Source organism: Antechinus flavipes, chromosome 2, assembly GCF_016432865.1.
Source record: "Antechinus flavipes isolate AdamAnt ecotype Samford, QLD, Australia chromosome 2, AdamAnt_v2, whole genome shotgun sequence".
Lineage (NCBI taxonomy): Eukaryota > Metazoa > Chordata > Mammalia > Dasyuromorphia > Dasyuridae > Antechinus > Antechinus flavipes.
This window is the reverse complement of record NC_067399.1, coordinates 10,586,942-10,604,856: the sequence shown is the minus strand read 5'-3', so window position 1 is coordinate 10,604,856 and position 17,915 is coordinate 10,586,942. Positions and strand designations below refer to the sequence as shown.

Genomic DNA, 17,915 nt, shown 5'->3' with positions numbered 1-17,915 from the left:
CACGGGACGCAGGAAACGCGCCAAGAACCAGAACCAGAACCAGGGCAGAACTTGGTAAGACCCAGTGAGGATGGGGGGGAGGGAAGGGGCAGAGAGGCTCTCTGATCTCCCGGTGGATGGCGGGCCTTCCTAACTGGCTTTGGTCAAGGGGCCACGGTTTGTCCATGAGCCTTAACCGTTTCTCTAACTGGGTCCAGGCCCAGGCCGGTTCCACTGCGTGGTACAAACAGGTGGGCGATCAGGCGCCATTTCTTTCTCACTTTTGGCCTTCAAGGGGCCTCTCCGAGCCCAGGGCCTGTCTGCTGAGGGGAGGCCGGTCAGGGAGGCCGGTCTAACCCCTGGCCTCTGCCTTGTTACACACTTAAAGCTGAACAGGCCCAGGGGAAGCAGCGGATCAGAGCATCTGAAGGAAAGCCGTCCAGCCCAATCCCCCCATTTTAAGGAAGGGCAAACTGAGGTCACCAAACCAATGTGCCCGAGGTCACACGGGCCGTCCCTGTCAGAGGGGTGTCTCTCATCTGAGCCCTGCCGAGACCACCCTAAGCCAAGCCCACCGGCTCCAAAGCCAGGGTTCTCCCATAAGCCACGGTTATTCCCTCTCTTAGGAACCAACTAGAAAAGACTTTCCCCCTTCCCCAAAGAAACAATACATTTGCCCAGTGGGATGGGATACAAAAATACACTAGTGACGAAAGGAAATGCTTCTTCCCAGGTCCAAGGCCTTCTGTCCCACGTAGGCCCGGGCTCCCCGGAGTCCCCAGTCCTGGGCCTTTCCAGCCTATGCTAAGGGCCTCCTTAAGGCAGTTAAGGTTCAAAGTGCACGGAGAAAAACACCAGAACAAACCCGAGGATGCTTGCGACAGGAGTCCAGCAGAACTAAACGCGCCGTGAGAGGTTCTCTCCCCGCCGGCATTTCTAATGTTGTGGAGAAGGAAAAAACGAAACGGGCCGAGCGAGAGCGGCTTTGGGAGCGGGTCTGCACGCGGAGCCCTCTGCTTTGCAAAAACCAATGACCCCCCAACTTCCTAGAACCCCAAAGCTCATCAGGGAACCAAGCCCTTTCTCACCCTAGCGTCTGTATTTGGAAATCCTGTTAGGGACCATTTAGGGGAAAACAAGAAAAGCACCAAGCTCCCTCCGGGGGGAGGAAATCCAAGTCCTGCCTTGGATAGAATTTCCTTTGGTTTCTGGGGGGCCCAGGAGGGCGGCCTCTCCCACCTGCAAAAATACAGACCCTCCCCCCCGCCCCCCAAAAAGTGCCCCCGTACTTTGAGAAGACCTAGTAGAACCATCAAACCACCTTCTGCCTTTTTTTAAGAGACCAGGAGTCCCTCAGGCACCCGAAGACCGAGCTCTGGGCAAGCTGCTCTGATCTCCTGAGGATGGGCGGGAAGTCTCAGATCCCAGCCCACCCCCCTCAGCATTTCCAATACTGTAAAAAGCAACAGAAGAAGGGGGGATGGGGACCGGCCGGGATCGGAATTCTGGTTAAAAAGAAAAACCCGAAGGACACCGGACCCCCCGGGAACAAGGGAGCAGCGGCTGCAGGGACTGAGAAGAAATGGCTGCGGTGAAGTACCCAGGTGGGCCCGGGCCCGGGAAGGGGCAGGAGGAACAGGAAGGAAGGAGGGCTCCGGGGGCTGCCCCGGCCCAGGAAGGAAGGAGGGCTCCGGGGGCCGCCCGAGGCCCGGGTGCAGAAGCTTTGGCCAGTCTGGCTCCAGGCGAGACAAAGGAGGGTCGGTCCCAGTGAGCACCCAGACTGACCAAGAGGAAGCGACCCCTGATCGGGGGTGGGGCTGGGGGCTGGGTCAGGCTGGGGGTCATCCTGCTGGGGCGTCTATCTGTCCTTGGAGCCAAGCTTCTCAATCAGCTCCTGCAGAGGGGCCAGCTCACGACGGTCGATCAGATTGAACTCCTGGAGGAGGAGAGGGCAGGGAGGGAAAGGGGGAAATGGGTGGGAGAGGGAGAGAGGAAGGGAGAGGGGAGGAGGGGGAAGGGGAGAAAGGAGAAAGCCGCCCAATTAGTTCGCCATTCAACCTTCTTATCCATCGTTCCCTCCGTGAACAAGCTCTTATTAAGCACCATCTATGAGCCGTGCACACGAGGAGTTCAGATCCTGGGGAGGAGCTCAGGGAGCTGCCACGAGGCCCCGGGAAGGAAACGTTACTCTCGAGTCCCAGGGCTCTCTGGGCCAGTCCCGGGCACAAGTGGGACGGGACTCGGGGGCTTCTCTCGGGCCCTTCCCCTCCCCCAGAGATGGCCGCAGGTCAGAGCTTCCCGTCAGAAGGGAGCGGAGGCCACAGGAAGCTCGGCTGACCCGGGGAGCCAGGGAGGCTTGCCTCAGGGGCCCTCCTGCTGCCCTCCAGGCCTGGCACCCCGGCTGCACCCAGGGGCGCTGAAATGCAGCTTCAGGCCCCAGGCGGAGCGTCCCGGCCTTGCCCTCGCCGGCCGCTAGCCTCAGGCAGAGAAGCTTTCAGAGAAGCGGCCGCCTGTCCTGGGGAAGGGGTTTCCTTCTCAGGGAGCTCCTTCCTGGCCGGGATCCCGGCTCCCCTCCCCCACGCTCCCCTCCCCCACGCTCCCCTCCCCCACGGCTCCCCTCCCCCACGGCTCCCCTCCCCCCAAGCCCCCATCCCCCTTTACCTGCACGAAGAAGATGAAGTGCTTGAAGGAGGTGTTGAGATGCGCCTCCTCCTGCAGCTGCATCACGGCGTCGAAGTGCTGGTAGTAGATGTGCGCGTAGACCCGGAACAGGCGCTTCAGGATGGTCTTGGCCACCGACATGAAGTTCTTGGGGAACGGGACCCCTGGGGGGAGAGAGAGACGCTCAGCCCGTCTGTGGGAGGGCCCAGAGATCACCCCTGCCCCCTGTGGGCGTGGCCGAGCCGTCTGTCCGTGATTGGTCAATCACCCCCCCGCCCCCACGTGGGGGGGAGGGGGCCGAGCCGTCTGTCCGTGATTGGTCAATCACCCCCCCGCCCCCACGTGGGGGGGAGGGGGCTGAGCCGGTCTGTCTGTGGTTGGTCAATCACCCCCCCCCCCGCCCCCACGTGGGGGGGGGGAGAGGGAGGGCTGAGCCGGTCTGTCCGTGGTTGGTCAATCACCCCCCCGCCCCCACGTGGGGGGGAGGGGGCTGAGCCGGTCTGTCTGTGGTTGGCCAGTTACCCCGCCCCCCTGTGTGGGCGTGGCTGCCCCTCCTTCCCCCCCACTGTCACAGTCCTGAGGGAGCTCGTTCCGAAGTGCTTGGGGAACACGCAGAGAGGGAGGGAGGGCGGCTGATGGAGAGGCTGGGGCACCGGCCATGGAGCTTGTCAATGGCAGGTCAGGAAACAAGCACTTATTAAGCGCCTACTTTTTATCACTGAGCCGGGCACTGTGCCAGACCAATTCCACTTAGCTCCCACCCTAAGGGAGACTCGTTCCACTGGGGGACGGGACAGCGTCCCGGAAAGAGACTGTCCCCGGAGATCGGGCCATGATAACGATCCGGTGCAGCCCCCAGAAGAGATAACGGGGCACCCCATTCTCTAGTCCTGGCAGGGGGAGGGGAGGGGACCTCAAGTACATTTGCTTTCCAACACCCACGTGCAAATGCCTTGTGCTTGTTTCTCTCCCTTTTTTCAGTCTGTTGGACTGAAGGGTGCAATGAAGGTGAAAGAAAAACAAAAGCCTTTCATATACTTTCAAAAAGACAAAACAGCAACAAAACTCTTTTTTAAAGAAAGGGACACTTTGAAAGCAGGAGCCGCCAGGGTTCTGGAGAGCAGCCGCCACTTTATCCTTCCCAGATCTGGGGGTAGAGCTGGGGGTTCCAGGCGCTCCTGGGAGGCTGAGCCGAGCCAGCAGAGTGACCGGCCGCAGTCTGCCTGACATTCCCTCCTTGCTGAGCTATCCTGGGAAAACAGCCCAGAGACTCCAGACTAAGCCTCGCAACAGACTCACTACAAAAGCCCTTCTCAAGGTTCTCCCGCTGCGAAAGGCCCCTCGTGCTCAGCAGGCAGTCAGTCAACAAGCATTTACTAAAAGCCCTGGGCTCAAAGATCCAGAGGCCAAGAGAAAGATACTAAAGCGCACGGTACGGGAGCAGGCTAGGAATGGTTTTCTACGGGGCACGGGCCAAGGCACAGCGGGGTAGAGGGGCTTCACTGGGCTCACAGAAGGAGCTCTTAACATCAGCCAACTGAACTAGAAAGACCTCCAAGGTGACTGAATCTGATTCCTCTCCTTTTACATTTGAGGAAACTGAGGTCTGCCTCATTTAAGGTCTTTTGGGGACTATTAACATAGCCAGGAGCTCAAAGCTAGGGCTCCTTCCCCTTCCAAGCCCCCATGCTGCCACTCCAGGGGGAGGTCGTCCCCTCCATCTTTGTCTTTTCCCACACCGACCCAGCCAGGTACAAAGGAAGAGCTACAGACGTATTGGCTGAACGTCCGTAGCAGACGCCACTAGGAAATGGGTTGTGGAGGGGGCAAAAAGTTATGCTGGAGAGGAAAAAACTGTCCATGGCTCTTAGGATCCATCTGCGGAGAGGCCATGAAGACGGACACAATGAGCTCCGGCTTGGGAAGCAGGAAGCCCTGGCTTCCAGACTCACCCTGAATATTTAGCTGTAACCATTTTACAGTGGCCAGATTGACTGGAAAAGGTCACTGGGCTCTGCCGGGGCCCTCTTACTCACCAATCTTGGAGGGGAAAAGCGTCTCGTCATCCAGCTGGTCCTGGACCCACGTCATCAGGTAGTCGATATATTTGGGAGCAGAACATTTAACTGGCTTCTTGATGTTGGTGCCATCAGCCCAGTGGTACTCATATCTGCAGGAGAGAGGCTTTGGTGAGAAGGCGCAAGAGAACTGTTCCTTCCCAGTCAATTCCACTTAACTCCATTCAGCATTTATCAAACAACTACTATGTTTACGAAGACCCTTCAAAACAGAATTGGTCCCCATCTCGGGGAGCCTACATTTAACAGTCTGAAAGCAGAATCATTTTGAACAGATCAGTTTACAGGAGACCAGCTGGGCTCTAGTTCAATCTGGGATAGGAAGAGCCCTTGGAACTATTCCAGTTTTCCCCCTTCCCCACCTCCCAAAATTCTCTTATACTAGACCCATCTGCAAAGGCCTCTGGGACTCAGACTTTAGGGTAAAATAAGAAATGATGTGTAGTTCCTTTATGGACATAGAGCCACTGAGACACCACGAGTCACAGAATCTCATGTCTATCATTCAGACAACAAGCATTAAGAAAGCACTTATTATGTACTAGGTGCTGATGACAAAGGAAAAAAAGGAAAAAACTCGTTGAGGGGCTCACGCATTTTCACAACCATCCTGTGAGGAAGGTGCATTTTCCAAATGACCATGGAGAAGTGGTGTCCACTGATGCTGGGACCAGGGACCTAGGATGCTGGAGCAGAATCTTGACACATCCAGCCTGCAGTGAGCCCAAAGTTGACTCATTACCTCCCCCCTTCTCCTGTCCCCAATACCAGTGAGGTACCCCCATCCCCCAAAGTCCTCAGGTTCATAACCTTGAAGTCATCCTAGATTCATTCTCTTTTACCCCTTTTATCCGGGAGGGTACCAAGGCCTATTGATTTCACCTCTGGTCAATTTCACATCAAGGGCATCTCTGGTCAATCTCACCTCTGCCCAATCTTTGGTCAATTTCACGTCAAGGGCATTTCTGGTCAATCTCACCTCTGGTAAATTTCACATCAAGAGAATCTCTGATCAATCCTACCTCTGCCCAATCTCTGGTTAATTTCACCTCAAGGGCATCTCTGGTCAGTCTCATCTCTGCCCCATTTCTAGTCAATGTCACATCAAGGGCATCTCTGGTCAATATCACCTCTGTCCCAACTCTGGCCAATCTCACCTCTGCCCCATCTCTAGTCAATTTCACGTCAAGGGCATCTCTGGTCAATGTCACCTCTGCCCCATTTCTGGTCAATTTCACATCAAGGGCATCTCTGGCCAATCTCACCTCTGCCCCATCTCTAGTCAATTTCACGTCAAGGGCATCTCTGGTCAATGTCACCTCTGCCCCATTTCTGGTCAATTTCACATCAAGGGCATCTCTGGCCAATCTCACCTCTGCCCCATCTCTAGTCAATTTCATGTCAAGGGCATCTCTGGTCAATGTCACCTCTGCCCCATTTCTGGTCAATTTCACATCAAGGGCATCTCTGGTCAATCTCACCTCTGCCCCAACTCTGGTCAATCTCACCTCTGCCCCAACTCTAGTCAATCTCACCTCTGCCCCATCTCTAGTCAATTTCATATCAAGGGTATCTCTGGTCAATGTCACCTGTGCCCCACCTCTGGTCAATTTCACATCAAGGGCATCTCTGGTCAATCTCACCTCTGCCCCATCTCTAGTCAATTTCACGTCAAGGGCATCTCTGGTCAATGTCATCTCTGCCCTATTTCTGGTCAATTTCACATCAAGGGCATCTCTGGTCAATCTCACCTCTGCCCCAACTCTGGTCAATCTCACCTCTGCCCCATCTCTAGTCAATTTCATATCAAGGGCATCTCTAGTCAATGTCACCTGTGCCCCACCTCTGGTCAATTTCACAACAAGGGCATCTCTGGTCAATATCACTTCTGGCTCATCTCTGGGTCATTTCACTCCTTTAGTCTCTCTCAGATACTCTCCCTTTTTACACTGGTACAGACCCTCCATCCCTCACTATTGGACCATCACACTAGTTGCTAAGGGATCTGCCTGCCCAAGTCCCTTCCCACTCCAGTCCATCCTCTGTTCAGTCACCAAAGAGATTTTCTGAAAGCACAGGTCTGATCATATCACTCCAGGAGCTTTCAAGATCAAATACAGGCTCCTATGTCTGACATTCGAAGCCCTCCACAACCTGTCCCCTCGCACCTATCCAGCCTCATTCTATGGGCTTCTGCTTCATGTACTCTATGAAGGTCCAGCACATTGGCCTTCTTGCCATTCCTCCCACAGGATATTCCATTTCCATCAGTGTGCTTTTGCACAGATGGTCCCCCCTGCCTGGAATGTAGCTTCTGCTCCCTTGTCCCGCTTAGATTTCCTGGGCCTCTCCAAAGCTTGGCTTGAAGATAATAATGGTGCTCCCCTTATTTATTGGGTATATATTTGCATCTGTACATGGTAGATTTCCCTATAGATTGGAAGCTGACTGAGACCAGAAGGCCTCATTTTGTCCTGTGTTCCTAGGGCCTGGCACGTTTCCTTGGCATTGGTGGGTACATGAAATGCACCAAGAGGCTGCCAAGGAGAAGCAGACATTTCACAGGGCCAAAGAGGGTGGAACAAACGGGACCAGGTCTCTGGGGATGCATCTGTAAGTCATCTGGCAAACACAGGCCCTGTGGAGCGCCTCTTACCTGGGGCCTGCAGACATCACCGGGCAGCTTGCTTCTGTGCAAAATTCTGTGATCGTCCCATAGAGCATGTTGATCTGGTTAAAAAAATCCACGGCTGTGAAGAAAGAACAAAAGTCCTGCGTTAATTGGTGGCCGTGCTTCCTTAATCATCAGCTGAGCAACTTGGAACACTTCACTTAATTGTTCTGGGGCCTCAGTTTCCTCATCTGTCCAACAGGAATGACAATGACAGGGCAGGCCACCTGTCAGAGTGGATGAGAGCCGGCCCAGATCTGGGTTTGGTTCCTAACTGCGTGACCCTGGGCACGTCACCTGAGGGCCCCGCAGTCAGTATGTATGTGAGGCAGGAGCTCCCCCCACAGAGGCCAAGCTGATGATGCAGAGAGAGAGCACTGCACAAGCCTAGAGGACTTTCATAATGTCAGCACCATGATCACTGTTCCCAGAGATCCCCGCCTCCTTCTGTCCTTTCATCAACGAGCACCTATAAAGCACCTAATGTGTGTCGTGACTTTGCTAAATGCTGGAAATGTGACACACAAAAAAGATTGAACAGTCCCTGCCCTCAAGGAGCTTACGTTCTATACGAGCAGACAATATGACTCTGACAGGTCCTGTAAGGGTTCCAGGCCTCGTTTCCTAATCTGAAGGATGAGCGAGGTGAGCTCGGGCACCTCTCAGCTCTAATTTCACGGTTTTATGTTCATTTACATGCATTCGGAAATATCCAGAATAAAAACAAATCGAACCTCCTCGGATGACAGGCCCACAGAGGGGTCTCTACTGGGAACCGCTACAGAGGGGGATGGAGCGAGGGGTGTGTGGGGAACAACTCAGGGGGCTCCCGGCCCCCAGGGCCCAAGCACAAAGCCCAGGCCCGGGGAAGGAGGAGCGCTTAGCGGTGGGAAGGGGAAGGCTCAGCCCCACAGGATGTGCTTCCAGCAAAACAAACAAAAAGCGGAGTAAACAAAGGGCCCCGGTGGCTGACTCAGGGCTCCCACACACGCAGCTCTCGGGGAGGAAGCCCCCTCTCTGGGGCAGGTGGCGGCTTCTCCACAAGAACCTCCTCGTCCTGGCGAGCCCCGATGGAAGAGTGCGGGGACCCGGCCTGGGTCGCCCGGCTGGCACGTGTCTGAGGCAAGCCTCGAACCCGGCGCTTTCAGGACCAAAGGCTGGCTCCCTACCCGACGTCTAACCCCTCTCCCTCTCAGCATGGAAACAAACACTATAAACAGAAATGACATTGGGGTCGCTCAGCATGACTCAGTCTCCCACAAAGAAGGACCCTCGGGGGCCAAAGTCAGTCCCGAAGGGGAAGACAGTAGCACAGAGGAGGACGCGAGGGCTCCCCAGGACTTATCAAAGAGCAGGGATGGGGGACTGCAGCCGCTCACCCCCGAGGACCCTGAGGTCTGACGTGTCCCCAAGGTGTCTCGGACAAGGTGTGTTCATCAGCCCCGCACCCTCCTGGCTGTGACCTGCCGGCCCTCCCATCTGCCCCCGCCCCTTTGCCTTTGTTCTCTCCCTCCTGCCTCGGACGCTTGGCTTCCTCCAGGATTCAGCTCCAGTCCCGCCACCTTTGCAGGGAGCCTTTCCTCTCCCCTCCCCCCCAAGCGCCTTCCGGTCAGCCACGACCCCGGCAGCCCTTTCTGGGTTCCTTCTGGCTCTGACGGAGGTTCTCGTTCTCGGGGGGAGCAAAACAGGGGCAGCGTAAGTGGTGGGGAAACCGAGGCACCAAGGGAGGGGCTTCAGAGAAGGAGAGATTCAGACAGTCAACAGCTGGGCCCCAGAAGAGGGTTCTCTGCTCAGCTTCCGCCAGCAGGACGGGCTCCTGCCCAACCCAGAGCGTCAGAGGCGCTGGCCTCCCTGAGCCTCCCCGGGCCTCCCTGGGCCTCCCTGAGCCTCCTGGGCCTCCCTGAGCCTCCTGGGCCTCCCTGAGCCTCTCTGGGCCTCCTTGGCCTCCCTGAGCTTCCCTGAGCCTCTCTGGGCCTCCTCGGGCCTCCCTGAGCCTCCCCGGGCCTCCCTGAGCCTCTCTGGGCCTCCCTGAGCCTCTCTGGGCCTCCCTGGGCCGAGGCTCCCAGGTTAGACTCCAAGAGGAGGCGGGCGAAGCGAGTCCAGACACAAACCCCGAAGCAGAGGCTCCCGGGGGGTCCTGAGGCTGGCTCGGGGGCAGCCTCCGCCCGGGGCCGGGGACTCGGGCCTGGAACGTGGGACCCCCAGAAGGCACGAGACGGGGGAGGGGTGGAGAGACTGGGGGGCTCGTGGAGAAAACCCTGGAACCAAGAGGGGGACACTGGGAGAAGCAGAAAAAGGAGGACCGCCCCCACTTCCCACAGGGACACCCACTCACAACCACACACACACTATCACCGTCACACGCTCACAAGCAAAAACGTCCAAGTGTCCAAAGTGACAAAACCCAAGCAGGGCCGAGGCTGGGGGCCCCTCCCCCACTCTTGGGGGCGGGGCCCGGATGTGACCCTGTCCCACTGACGCATCCATTGGTTTTGCTGATTTTTTTCCTCTTCCTCTTTTTCTCAAAAAAAAAAAAAAAAACCAAAAACCAAAAACAACAAAAACCCTTCTTCCCTCTGAGCCTCCTTTCTGCAAGGAGCGATGTTTGGGAAATACAGAAACGGGCGTCAGGAAGCGGCCCCGGGGAGCCAGAAGCCTCCTCCAGGCCCAGCCCCGGCCGTGCCCACGAGGGAAGGCGGCACCCGGGAGCTGAGTTCTGGGCTCTCTGTCAGGGCTGGGGCCGGGAAGCTGGGGAGACCGTGCGGAGGAAGGCCCGAGGTCTGGGGGAGAGTTCAGAGGAAGGACAAGTGGGGTCTCCCGGCCCCCGCCAAGAAGCCCAGGAGGGCCCGGATCTGTCCGGAAGGAGATTCTGCAGACAAACGGCAGCGGAGGGAGGGGGCTGCCAAGCGTCCCCGACCTCAGGGCCCAGCGGCCGGGGCTTCGGGCAGGGAAAGGCCTCGGGGGGGGGCCCGCTGACCTCAGACTGAGCCTGGCGGGCTGGCGGCGGGCACGTGAGAACAGCCCGAGGGAGGGGCCCGGAGCCCCCCGAGGAGGGGATGGCCCATCCCGGGCAGCTGAGCAGAGCCCGCCCAGGATCACTGCCAGGCTGGAGGTGCCCACAGGCCGTCGGCACAGAGCAGTCCCTCATGTTGTGGGACAGCAAACCGGGGCTGGGGTCTGCCTGCCCAAGCTCCCCCCAAACACACAAGAGTCCCCCCACCCGGGGCAGAGCCTGCCAGCTGTGGGAGCGAGTGAGCCCCCGCGCCCCGGGCCTGGCGCACGCCTCTCTATGCGCAGACACACGGATCCGCACACAGCAAACGCGCACGTACGCGGGCTCCCGCACAGGCAGACACGGCCCGAGTCCCCACAGCAGACACGAGGCGGCCCTTGGCGAGCAGGCCGGGCGTCCCAGGGCCCTGCACGAGGGGGCGCCCGAGCCCGGGCCCAGGAGGGACGCCCAGAGCCGGCGGGACGGCCCATGGAGACGCGGGCAGCAGGGCCGGGGAAGGCCTGAGACGGGGAAGCCCCGGGGCCGGGCCTGCTCCCTTTTTCAGGGCAGCCTCCGAGGGGCTCAGCACAGAACCTGGCACATGACAGGCTCTTACAGATGCTTGAACTGAATTAACCCAAAAGCCCCTCCCACAGGGGTGCCGAGAGAGAGAGAGAGAGAGAGAGAGAGAGAGAGAGAGAGAGAGAGAGAGGGTTAAACATCCGCGGATTTTTTTTGCTGATGTCGACCAGGCTTTGTGGAGTCCCAGATTGTGGGCCTCAAGGGCGAGGAGACTGGAGGCTGCCCCAGCCTGGCCCTCCGGGGCCCCTCTCCACACCCGGAGGGGATAGGACAGGCAGATGGGCCCCTGCCGCTGCCGGCACAATTCCTGCACTCTTAAACACCGGAGAAGGCAGGGCTGGGGACGAGAGGAGGATGCACACCCGGCTGAGCAGAGCAGGAGGAACTCAGGCCCAGGCCCCCGGAGCTCCCGCTGCCCAGCTCTGTTGGGCCCCTTTCCCTGGGGGGCTCTCCCACTCTCCCCGCTGCTGAAGACAAGAACCTTCCTGTTCTCAAGATTCCCCCTCCCCCCCTTCCCCCAGCACCTTGCCTTCAAGCTGGCCCTCAAATGAAGGCTCTCCCCTCCCACCACTCTGGAGTCTCCCCGTGAGGAGGTGACTGCCCCGGGGTCTCCCTGGAGCTCATCCCTCCCACCTCCCCTAGCAGCCGTCTCCCCATTATCCCCAAGACCCTCATCTTCGGCCTCCTGCCCGCTGGCTCCTTCCCAGCTGCCGACGAACTCGTCCTTGTCTCCCCGTCTGTCCCACCCGTGCGTGCGAGCTTTTGTCCGCCAGCTCCTCTTCCTCTCTAAACCATCCTGTCTGGACTCGCTGCCTCCGCTTCTCCAGCTTCATCATCCAGCTGAAAGCTGCTTTCCACCCTTACCGACGCCCCTCGGACTGCCAAGCCCTTTCTCATTCCTCGCAGCCCCGAGAGGGGCCAGACTCGCCACAAGGAGGGCTCCTTCGGGCCCCGGGTGCCCAGAGCCCATCCAGGTTCTTTGACATGGACTCGATTTCTCCTTGTGCGACGGAGTCCAACAGGCCCAACTCTCACATCTGCCCCTTTAACCTCCAGGTCTCAGCTCTGCTGATGCGCCCCAAGGATTTGGCAGCCATTCCACTGCTGTCCCGTTAGGCTTTCCAGGCCCATCCTTAAGCCTGAAGATGACCTTCTTTTACCTGCCATTTGTCTCACCTTTTCTGTTTGTCCTCAACCGAGCACAGTTTTTGGCAAATATTAAGCGCTTAATAAATGACTTTTCTCTCATTTATTCCCCATTATTGTCACTCTTCCTTAGGACTCTCTTCTCTCCATGTTTTCAAGCCCCTCCATTTCCCTGTCTTCTCCTCCCTCTCCGACCACTTCTGTCTCCTGGATCCTCCTCCAGATCACACCTTCAGTGTCCGTCAGGGCTCTGCCTTGGGCCCTCTTTCTTCCTTCTAGACAACTTTACATGGGGATCTCATCAGCTGCCGCAGAGTTAATGACCATCTCTAGGCTGATGATTCTCAAGTCTACGCATCCTATTCCAGCCTCTCTGACGTCTCATCTCCAATTGGTCCAGTGACATGTGGAATGTAATATGTCCAAAACTGAACTCGTTCTCTTTCTCCCTAAACCATCCCCCATACTTGTCTTCACTATTACTGTGAAGGGCACCCCCCCTTCTTGTCCCTCAGGCTCCCAACCTAGGATGCATCCTGGGCACTTCGCTGTCTCTCACACCGCCTCCCACCCCCCGGATCCAATATGGTTCCAAGGCTTACGGATTTCACCTCTGACCCACCTCTGGACATTTCACTTTTGCCCTACCCCTGGTTGATTTCACATCTGGTCGATTTCACATCTGGTTAATTTCACCTTTGCCCCAACTCCAGCCATTTCACCCCTGGTCAATTTCACATCTAGTTAATTTCACCTCTGCCTCATCTCTGGCCATTTCACCCCTGGTCGATTTCACCTCTGCCCTTATAGAACTGTACAGGTCCCAAAGCCAAAGGTTCTCCATGAGCCCTCAACGGAGAGCAAGGACTTACTGTTAACAGCGATCCACTCGTTGAGGTCCTCGCCTTCGGGCAGCATGACGGCCTGCCGCAGGTTCCCGCTTCCCAGAGTGGCTTCCGCGTGCTTGAGGAGCTCATACTGATGGGAGCCTTCTGGAATGTTCTTCTTGGGCTTGAAGGTCTTGGAGGACCGGCTGCTACTGTAGGGGGAAAAGGGGAATATGTTGTCAATACCTTTGCAGGCTGGTATTCTTATACAGGAAATACTTCTCACACACACACACACACACACACACACACACACACACACGCAGAAGAGAAGAGTCAGGAAGACCTGTGTTCAAATCCATCTCCAGATGCTAACTAGGGAGTAATCCTGGCCAAGTCACCTCCGCCCACCTCACTTTCCTCTTCCATAAAATGGGGACAATTACAGCATTGACATTGTATTTGTATCCTTGGGGAAGCAACATGGGGGGAAGCACTAGCCCTGGGATCAGGAGGACCTGAGTTCAAATCCAGGCTTAATCACGTAATACCTGTGTGACTCTGGTCAAGTCATTTAATTCCAATTGCCTCCAAAAAACAAAATACTTCCTTCCTATGTCTCAGGCTACCATAAAGAGCAAAGGAGATAATATTTGTAAAATGTTCTGTAAATCTTAAACTGCTAAATAAGTGTTGACTATTATTATTGTTATTGTTTTGATGATGAAACCATAGGACTGTAGATATAGAGCTTAAAGGGACATCAAAGTTCATTCTCCAATCTTCTCATTTAAAAAAAAAGGAAACTGAGGCACAAAAAGATTGTGATTAACTCAAAGATATACAGTTACTAAGTGTGGAGGTAGGATTTGAATCCAGGTCCTCTGATACCACATAGAAATAAAGCAGCTCTGTTCTTTCCCTCCCCTCCTCCCCTCTGTTTTTCTTTAGTTCTCTTTCTTCCTCATCCATTAGTTCCCGTCCTTTTCTGTGGCTCCTACACGGAAAGGACTTGAAAAGCATTTTGCCAGACTAGATTTTGTTAAGAGAGACTTTTACGAGGGGAGGAAGACAGTGATATGTTGGGGGGGAAAAAAAAAAAAGCAAGAGAGGAAGTGAAACATGTAAAAACTCCAGAGACAAGTGTTAGACTTAGACAGAACTGAGGTCATGCGGTTACTACCACTTTAGGCATAATGAATACGAAAAGGAACAAACCACAAGTAGCAGTTAGAGATACCCTGGCCCACCTCCATTTTTTTATCTTTCTGCATGACGATCATTATATCTGCTGGTGATTTTCTAGTTCACAATTTTAAAAGTAAATTAAATAAATTGAACAATAAATGCTCACTGACTGACTGATGTAACTTGTGGAGAGATCCAAAAAGGTTTCCCAGAAAAGGGAAGCAGGCCTGTGTGCACGAAAGGAACCGTGGAGGGGAGGAGAAAAAGCTCTGCATGTACTTAGGCCTTCTCTCCTGGAGCAGAGCTGCCCTAATTCAATCCACAGACATTCAGTGCTGGCTACGTGCATATATACTCCATATACTACAGGATCCAGAGACAAACACAAAAATGGCCCCTGCCCTCAAGAAGCTTCCGTTTTGCGGAGTTCCCCCACACTCAGACTGGCAGAGAAGCCCATGTGTGGCTGGAGAAGAGACCAGAGAGCGCCACCTGAGAGTGCATCATCAGGAAGGAGAAATGAGCCAATCGCGAGCTGTGACCCTGAGTTTACTGCAGGGGAAATTCCATGGGTAAGTGCTATCTCCCCCACAAAAGAAAGCTTCCTGAAGACAGGGAAAGATTGATTTTGATTTCTGCACCCTCAATATGCCTTGTGTACAGGAACTCGTTAAATGCGTGTTAAATCATAATAGTCTTCTCAAACTCAGCGAGGCAGTGCACAGAGCACTAACCCGAAATCTAATCCTGCCTGATGCTAACTGGATAGGTGGCCCTGCTCAAAACAATCTTTTCCTCAGTTTCCTCAACTGTAAAATGGGGATAACAGTAGCACCTCCCTCCCTAGGTTACTGTGAGGGAAAATGAGGCATCGGTAAAGAGCTTTGCAACTAAATGTTATATAAATTCTAGCTAATCATCATCATCATCATTTAATATTTATAACTTAGTGACTCCCAGGAGGATGCTCAGGAAGGCCCCACCACCTCCTGATCCTTTCTTCCTAGAACCTGTTCTCTTTTCCCACACTGTCCTGGAGAGGAGGTGACCTCACAAAGGCAAGGAAGAAGGAGCGACACCTCTTGTACCAGCCCGGGAGGCGGATATAAGGGCAAAAACAAGCAGGGAGATCAAGTGACAGCTTGTGTTCAAGTTCAAGGGCCAGAGACAGTCAAAGTGAGGTTGCAGGAGGGGAGATGGAAGGAAGCCCAGCGGGAAGCCAGATTGGGAGGGAGAGATTGGGCTCCGAGAGTGGAGGGAGAGGCTACCCAAGCAGGGAGACAGAGGAGGGGTAGGAGATGGGAGAGCCTTGAAGGCCGTGTTAAGTCTGAACTTGAGCCAACAGTAACCAACAAGTAGCTAGTGGTCAGGGAAGCTATAAAACCACTCTGGCCGTAGCTGAGAGGTCCGGAGCTCCGAGACCACTTCAGTAACGCAAGCACAGGATAAAGAGATCTGGCGAGATTAAAGGGCTAGCGTGGGGGTAATATAGAGAAGAGGAAGAGGAGGAGGAGACTAGATAGCTGCAGCCATGGTTAGACTGCCAAGTGTTCAATGTGTCTTATTTTACTTGAGCTTTATCACCGCTGTGTAAAAAGAGAGTTACACTATTATTCAACAGGGAAACTGAGGCTGAGATCAGTTAAACAGCCTGGCCAGGGAACCCCAATTATTAAGGGTCGGGACCCTCATACTCTGTCTTCTCTGCTACTTGGCTGCGCTGTGTGGCTCTGACCATAATGCTCTTCAGGTCTCAGTTTTCTCATCTGTAGATCAAAGGGTTTGACTTTAATAACTTTTTTAGTTCCTTTCGGCTCCAGATTTAAGCTGGTCCAAACTCCCTGATAAGAAAAGGAAACCAAGGCCAGAGAGGGTGACACGGCCAGAGACCGGCAGAGCTGGGATTCGAGGAAGGAAGGAAATAAGCATTTATTAAGCTCCTACTATATGCCAGGCACTGTGCTCTGCGACAAGAACCTGGTAGGGCAAGAAATCATGATGCCCAGGGAGGGGAGAACAGCCTTGGCCGTAAGTTCAGAGGCCACTGGGAGCCGGAAAGGGCATCTGGCCCAATCTCTTTGGGCAGAGGGGGAAGATGAGGCCCTCAAAATGCCGGGAGTGATGGCTCCAAGAGAGGCAGCCGCTTTGTACCGTTTTCTGCAGCCCTGGGGCTTAGCAGGGCCTGACAAGCAGCAGGGGCTTAATAAATGTGAGCAGCCCGAATGCCCTGAGGGACCAGGCCCAGGAAGATGTCCCAACAGCCGGGAAGCGGGAAGAGAACTGGGAGGGGGGGGTTCTGGTGGGAAGATGCTAAGGGTGGTTTCTAAGACGACTGGCCATTCCCTAGGGAGGAAGTCGGACATCGGTGGGGGGCGGGGAGGAGGGAGGAAGAGAGGAAAGCAAGAGGGGGTGCAGGAGCGGGGCAGCAGCGGGGCCCTGAGGGACGGCCCCCAGCCTGGGGAGGAGAGCCAGCGGAGGGTCAGCAGGCTCCGGCCACAGCGGCCTGTCACCTCGGGGGTGATGAATGGCCCCCGAGGACCCGGCGGAGACAATAGGCGTGAGGGAAGGTCCTGGCTAGTCACCCCTCCATCGCCCCCCCCTTTCCTTAGGATTGACCCCAAAGCCCCCCACGCTGGACCGGACCCAGCCCCGCTGGCCCCCTCCCCGCAGTCACCCCGCGCTGCAGCCCCGGCACCAGGCCCCTGCCCCGGGGACTCCCCAAACGGGGGTGCCCCCCCCCCCCGGCCCTCCTAGTCTCCACCCTCCCCAGAGTCTCTGCCCTAAGGTGCCCCGAGGGCTCTCCCCCCCGACATTCCCGCGCACTGACCCCCCCGAACCCCTCATCCCACGGGCTTTCAAGTCCCTCCCCCCAGGCCCGGGGGTCCCACGGAGCGCCCCCGCCCCGCCCCCAACTCACAAGAGGAAGCTCATCTCGTTCCCGCGGGGCCAGGCCCGGAGCAGCCTAAGGGGCGGAGACCGGACGACCCGGACGGAGGGGCGGCGGCGCCCCCAGACCCACGAGCAGCACCCGCGGACAGACGCACGGACCCCCCGCCAGCCGCGCGACCGGAGCCGCCCACCCAAGCCCCCAGCTCCAAAATGCGGAACTCGCGCAGCTCTCGCGAGAGGAAGCACTCTTCCTCTCCCCCCCCCCACTCCTGCGCCCGCGGCACGAACGAGGAAGGGCCGGGGAGCCCCGCCCGGCCCCCAAAGAAGCCGCGGCCAATCGGAGGTCGGGGCCCCGCCTCCCCCTCCCCCCGCAGCACCTGCGGGCGGCTCACGGATGGGGGGCTCAAGGTCACGGGGGGCGGGGGGGTTAGAGGGAAGCGAAGGAGGAGGAACTGAAGGAGGAGCGACCCTCCGTTTCCTCCCCAGGAGAGGACCAGGGAGCTCCGGGGTCACGTCACACATCCCACGTCCCAAGTCTATTTTCTAAAGCCCCGCCTCCTCTTGGCCCGTGGATGAGGATCTTCGTGTTCGTGTCCTGAAGGCCCTCGTGCCGCCCCGAAGTCCCGGCTTCCAAGGACCTCCCCATCCCTGACGTCCCTGGTTCCAAGGGCATCTCCAGTCCCGATGTCCGGTGTCCTATCGTGCTTCCCTCCCAGCCCCGACGTCCCACGGTCTCTGGTCCTTCCCTCCCAGCCCCGACGTCCCACGGTCTCTGGTCCTTCCCTCCCAGCCCCGACGTCCCACGGGCTCTGGTCCTTCCCTCCCAGCCCCGACGTCCCACGGGCTCTGGTCCTTCCCTCCCAGCCCCGACGTCCCACCTTCTCTCGTCCTTCCCTCCCAGC

At 56.6% G+C, this 17,915-nt stretch overlaps 1 protein-coding gene and 1 long non-coding RNA gene across 3 annotated transcripts; both read right to left on the bottom strand.

Moving 5' to 3' along the window:
• Window positions 1-1,499: 1,499 nt before the first annotated feature.
• Window positions 1,500-17,238, bottom strand: MOB1A (MOB kinase activator 1A). The gene is made up of 6 exons (XM_051974139.1): window positions 17,042-17,238; window positions 12,982-13,148; window positions 7,375-7,468; window positions 4,677-4,810; window positions 2,641-2,804; window positions 1,500-1,915 (listed from the first exon to the last, which is right to left on the bottom strand). Exons 1-6 carry the CDS (start codon window positions 17,053-17,055, stop codon window positions 1,838-1,840), a joined length of 651 nt encoding a protein of 216 aa, XP_051830099.1. The 5' UTR covers window positions 17,056-17,238; the 3' UTR covers window positions 1,500-1,837.
• On the bottom strand, window positions 4,821-7,365 carry LOC127547318 (uncharacterized). 2 transcript variants are annotated; one of them, XR_007950157.1, is made up of 3 exons: window positions 6,470-7,365; window positions 6,146-6,361; window positions 4,821-6,037 (listed from the first exon to the last, which is right to left on the bottom strand). It is a non-coding gene; the product is annotated as an uncharacterized LOC127547318 (long non-coding RNA). The 2 variants fall into 2 exon arrangements; XR_007950158.1 differs by having other exon boundaries at window positions 4,821-5,929.
• Window positions 17,239-17,915: the final 677 nt, after the last annotated feature.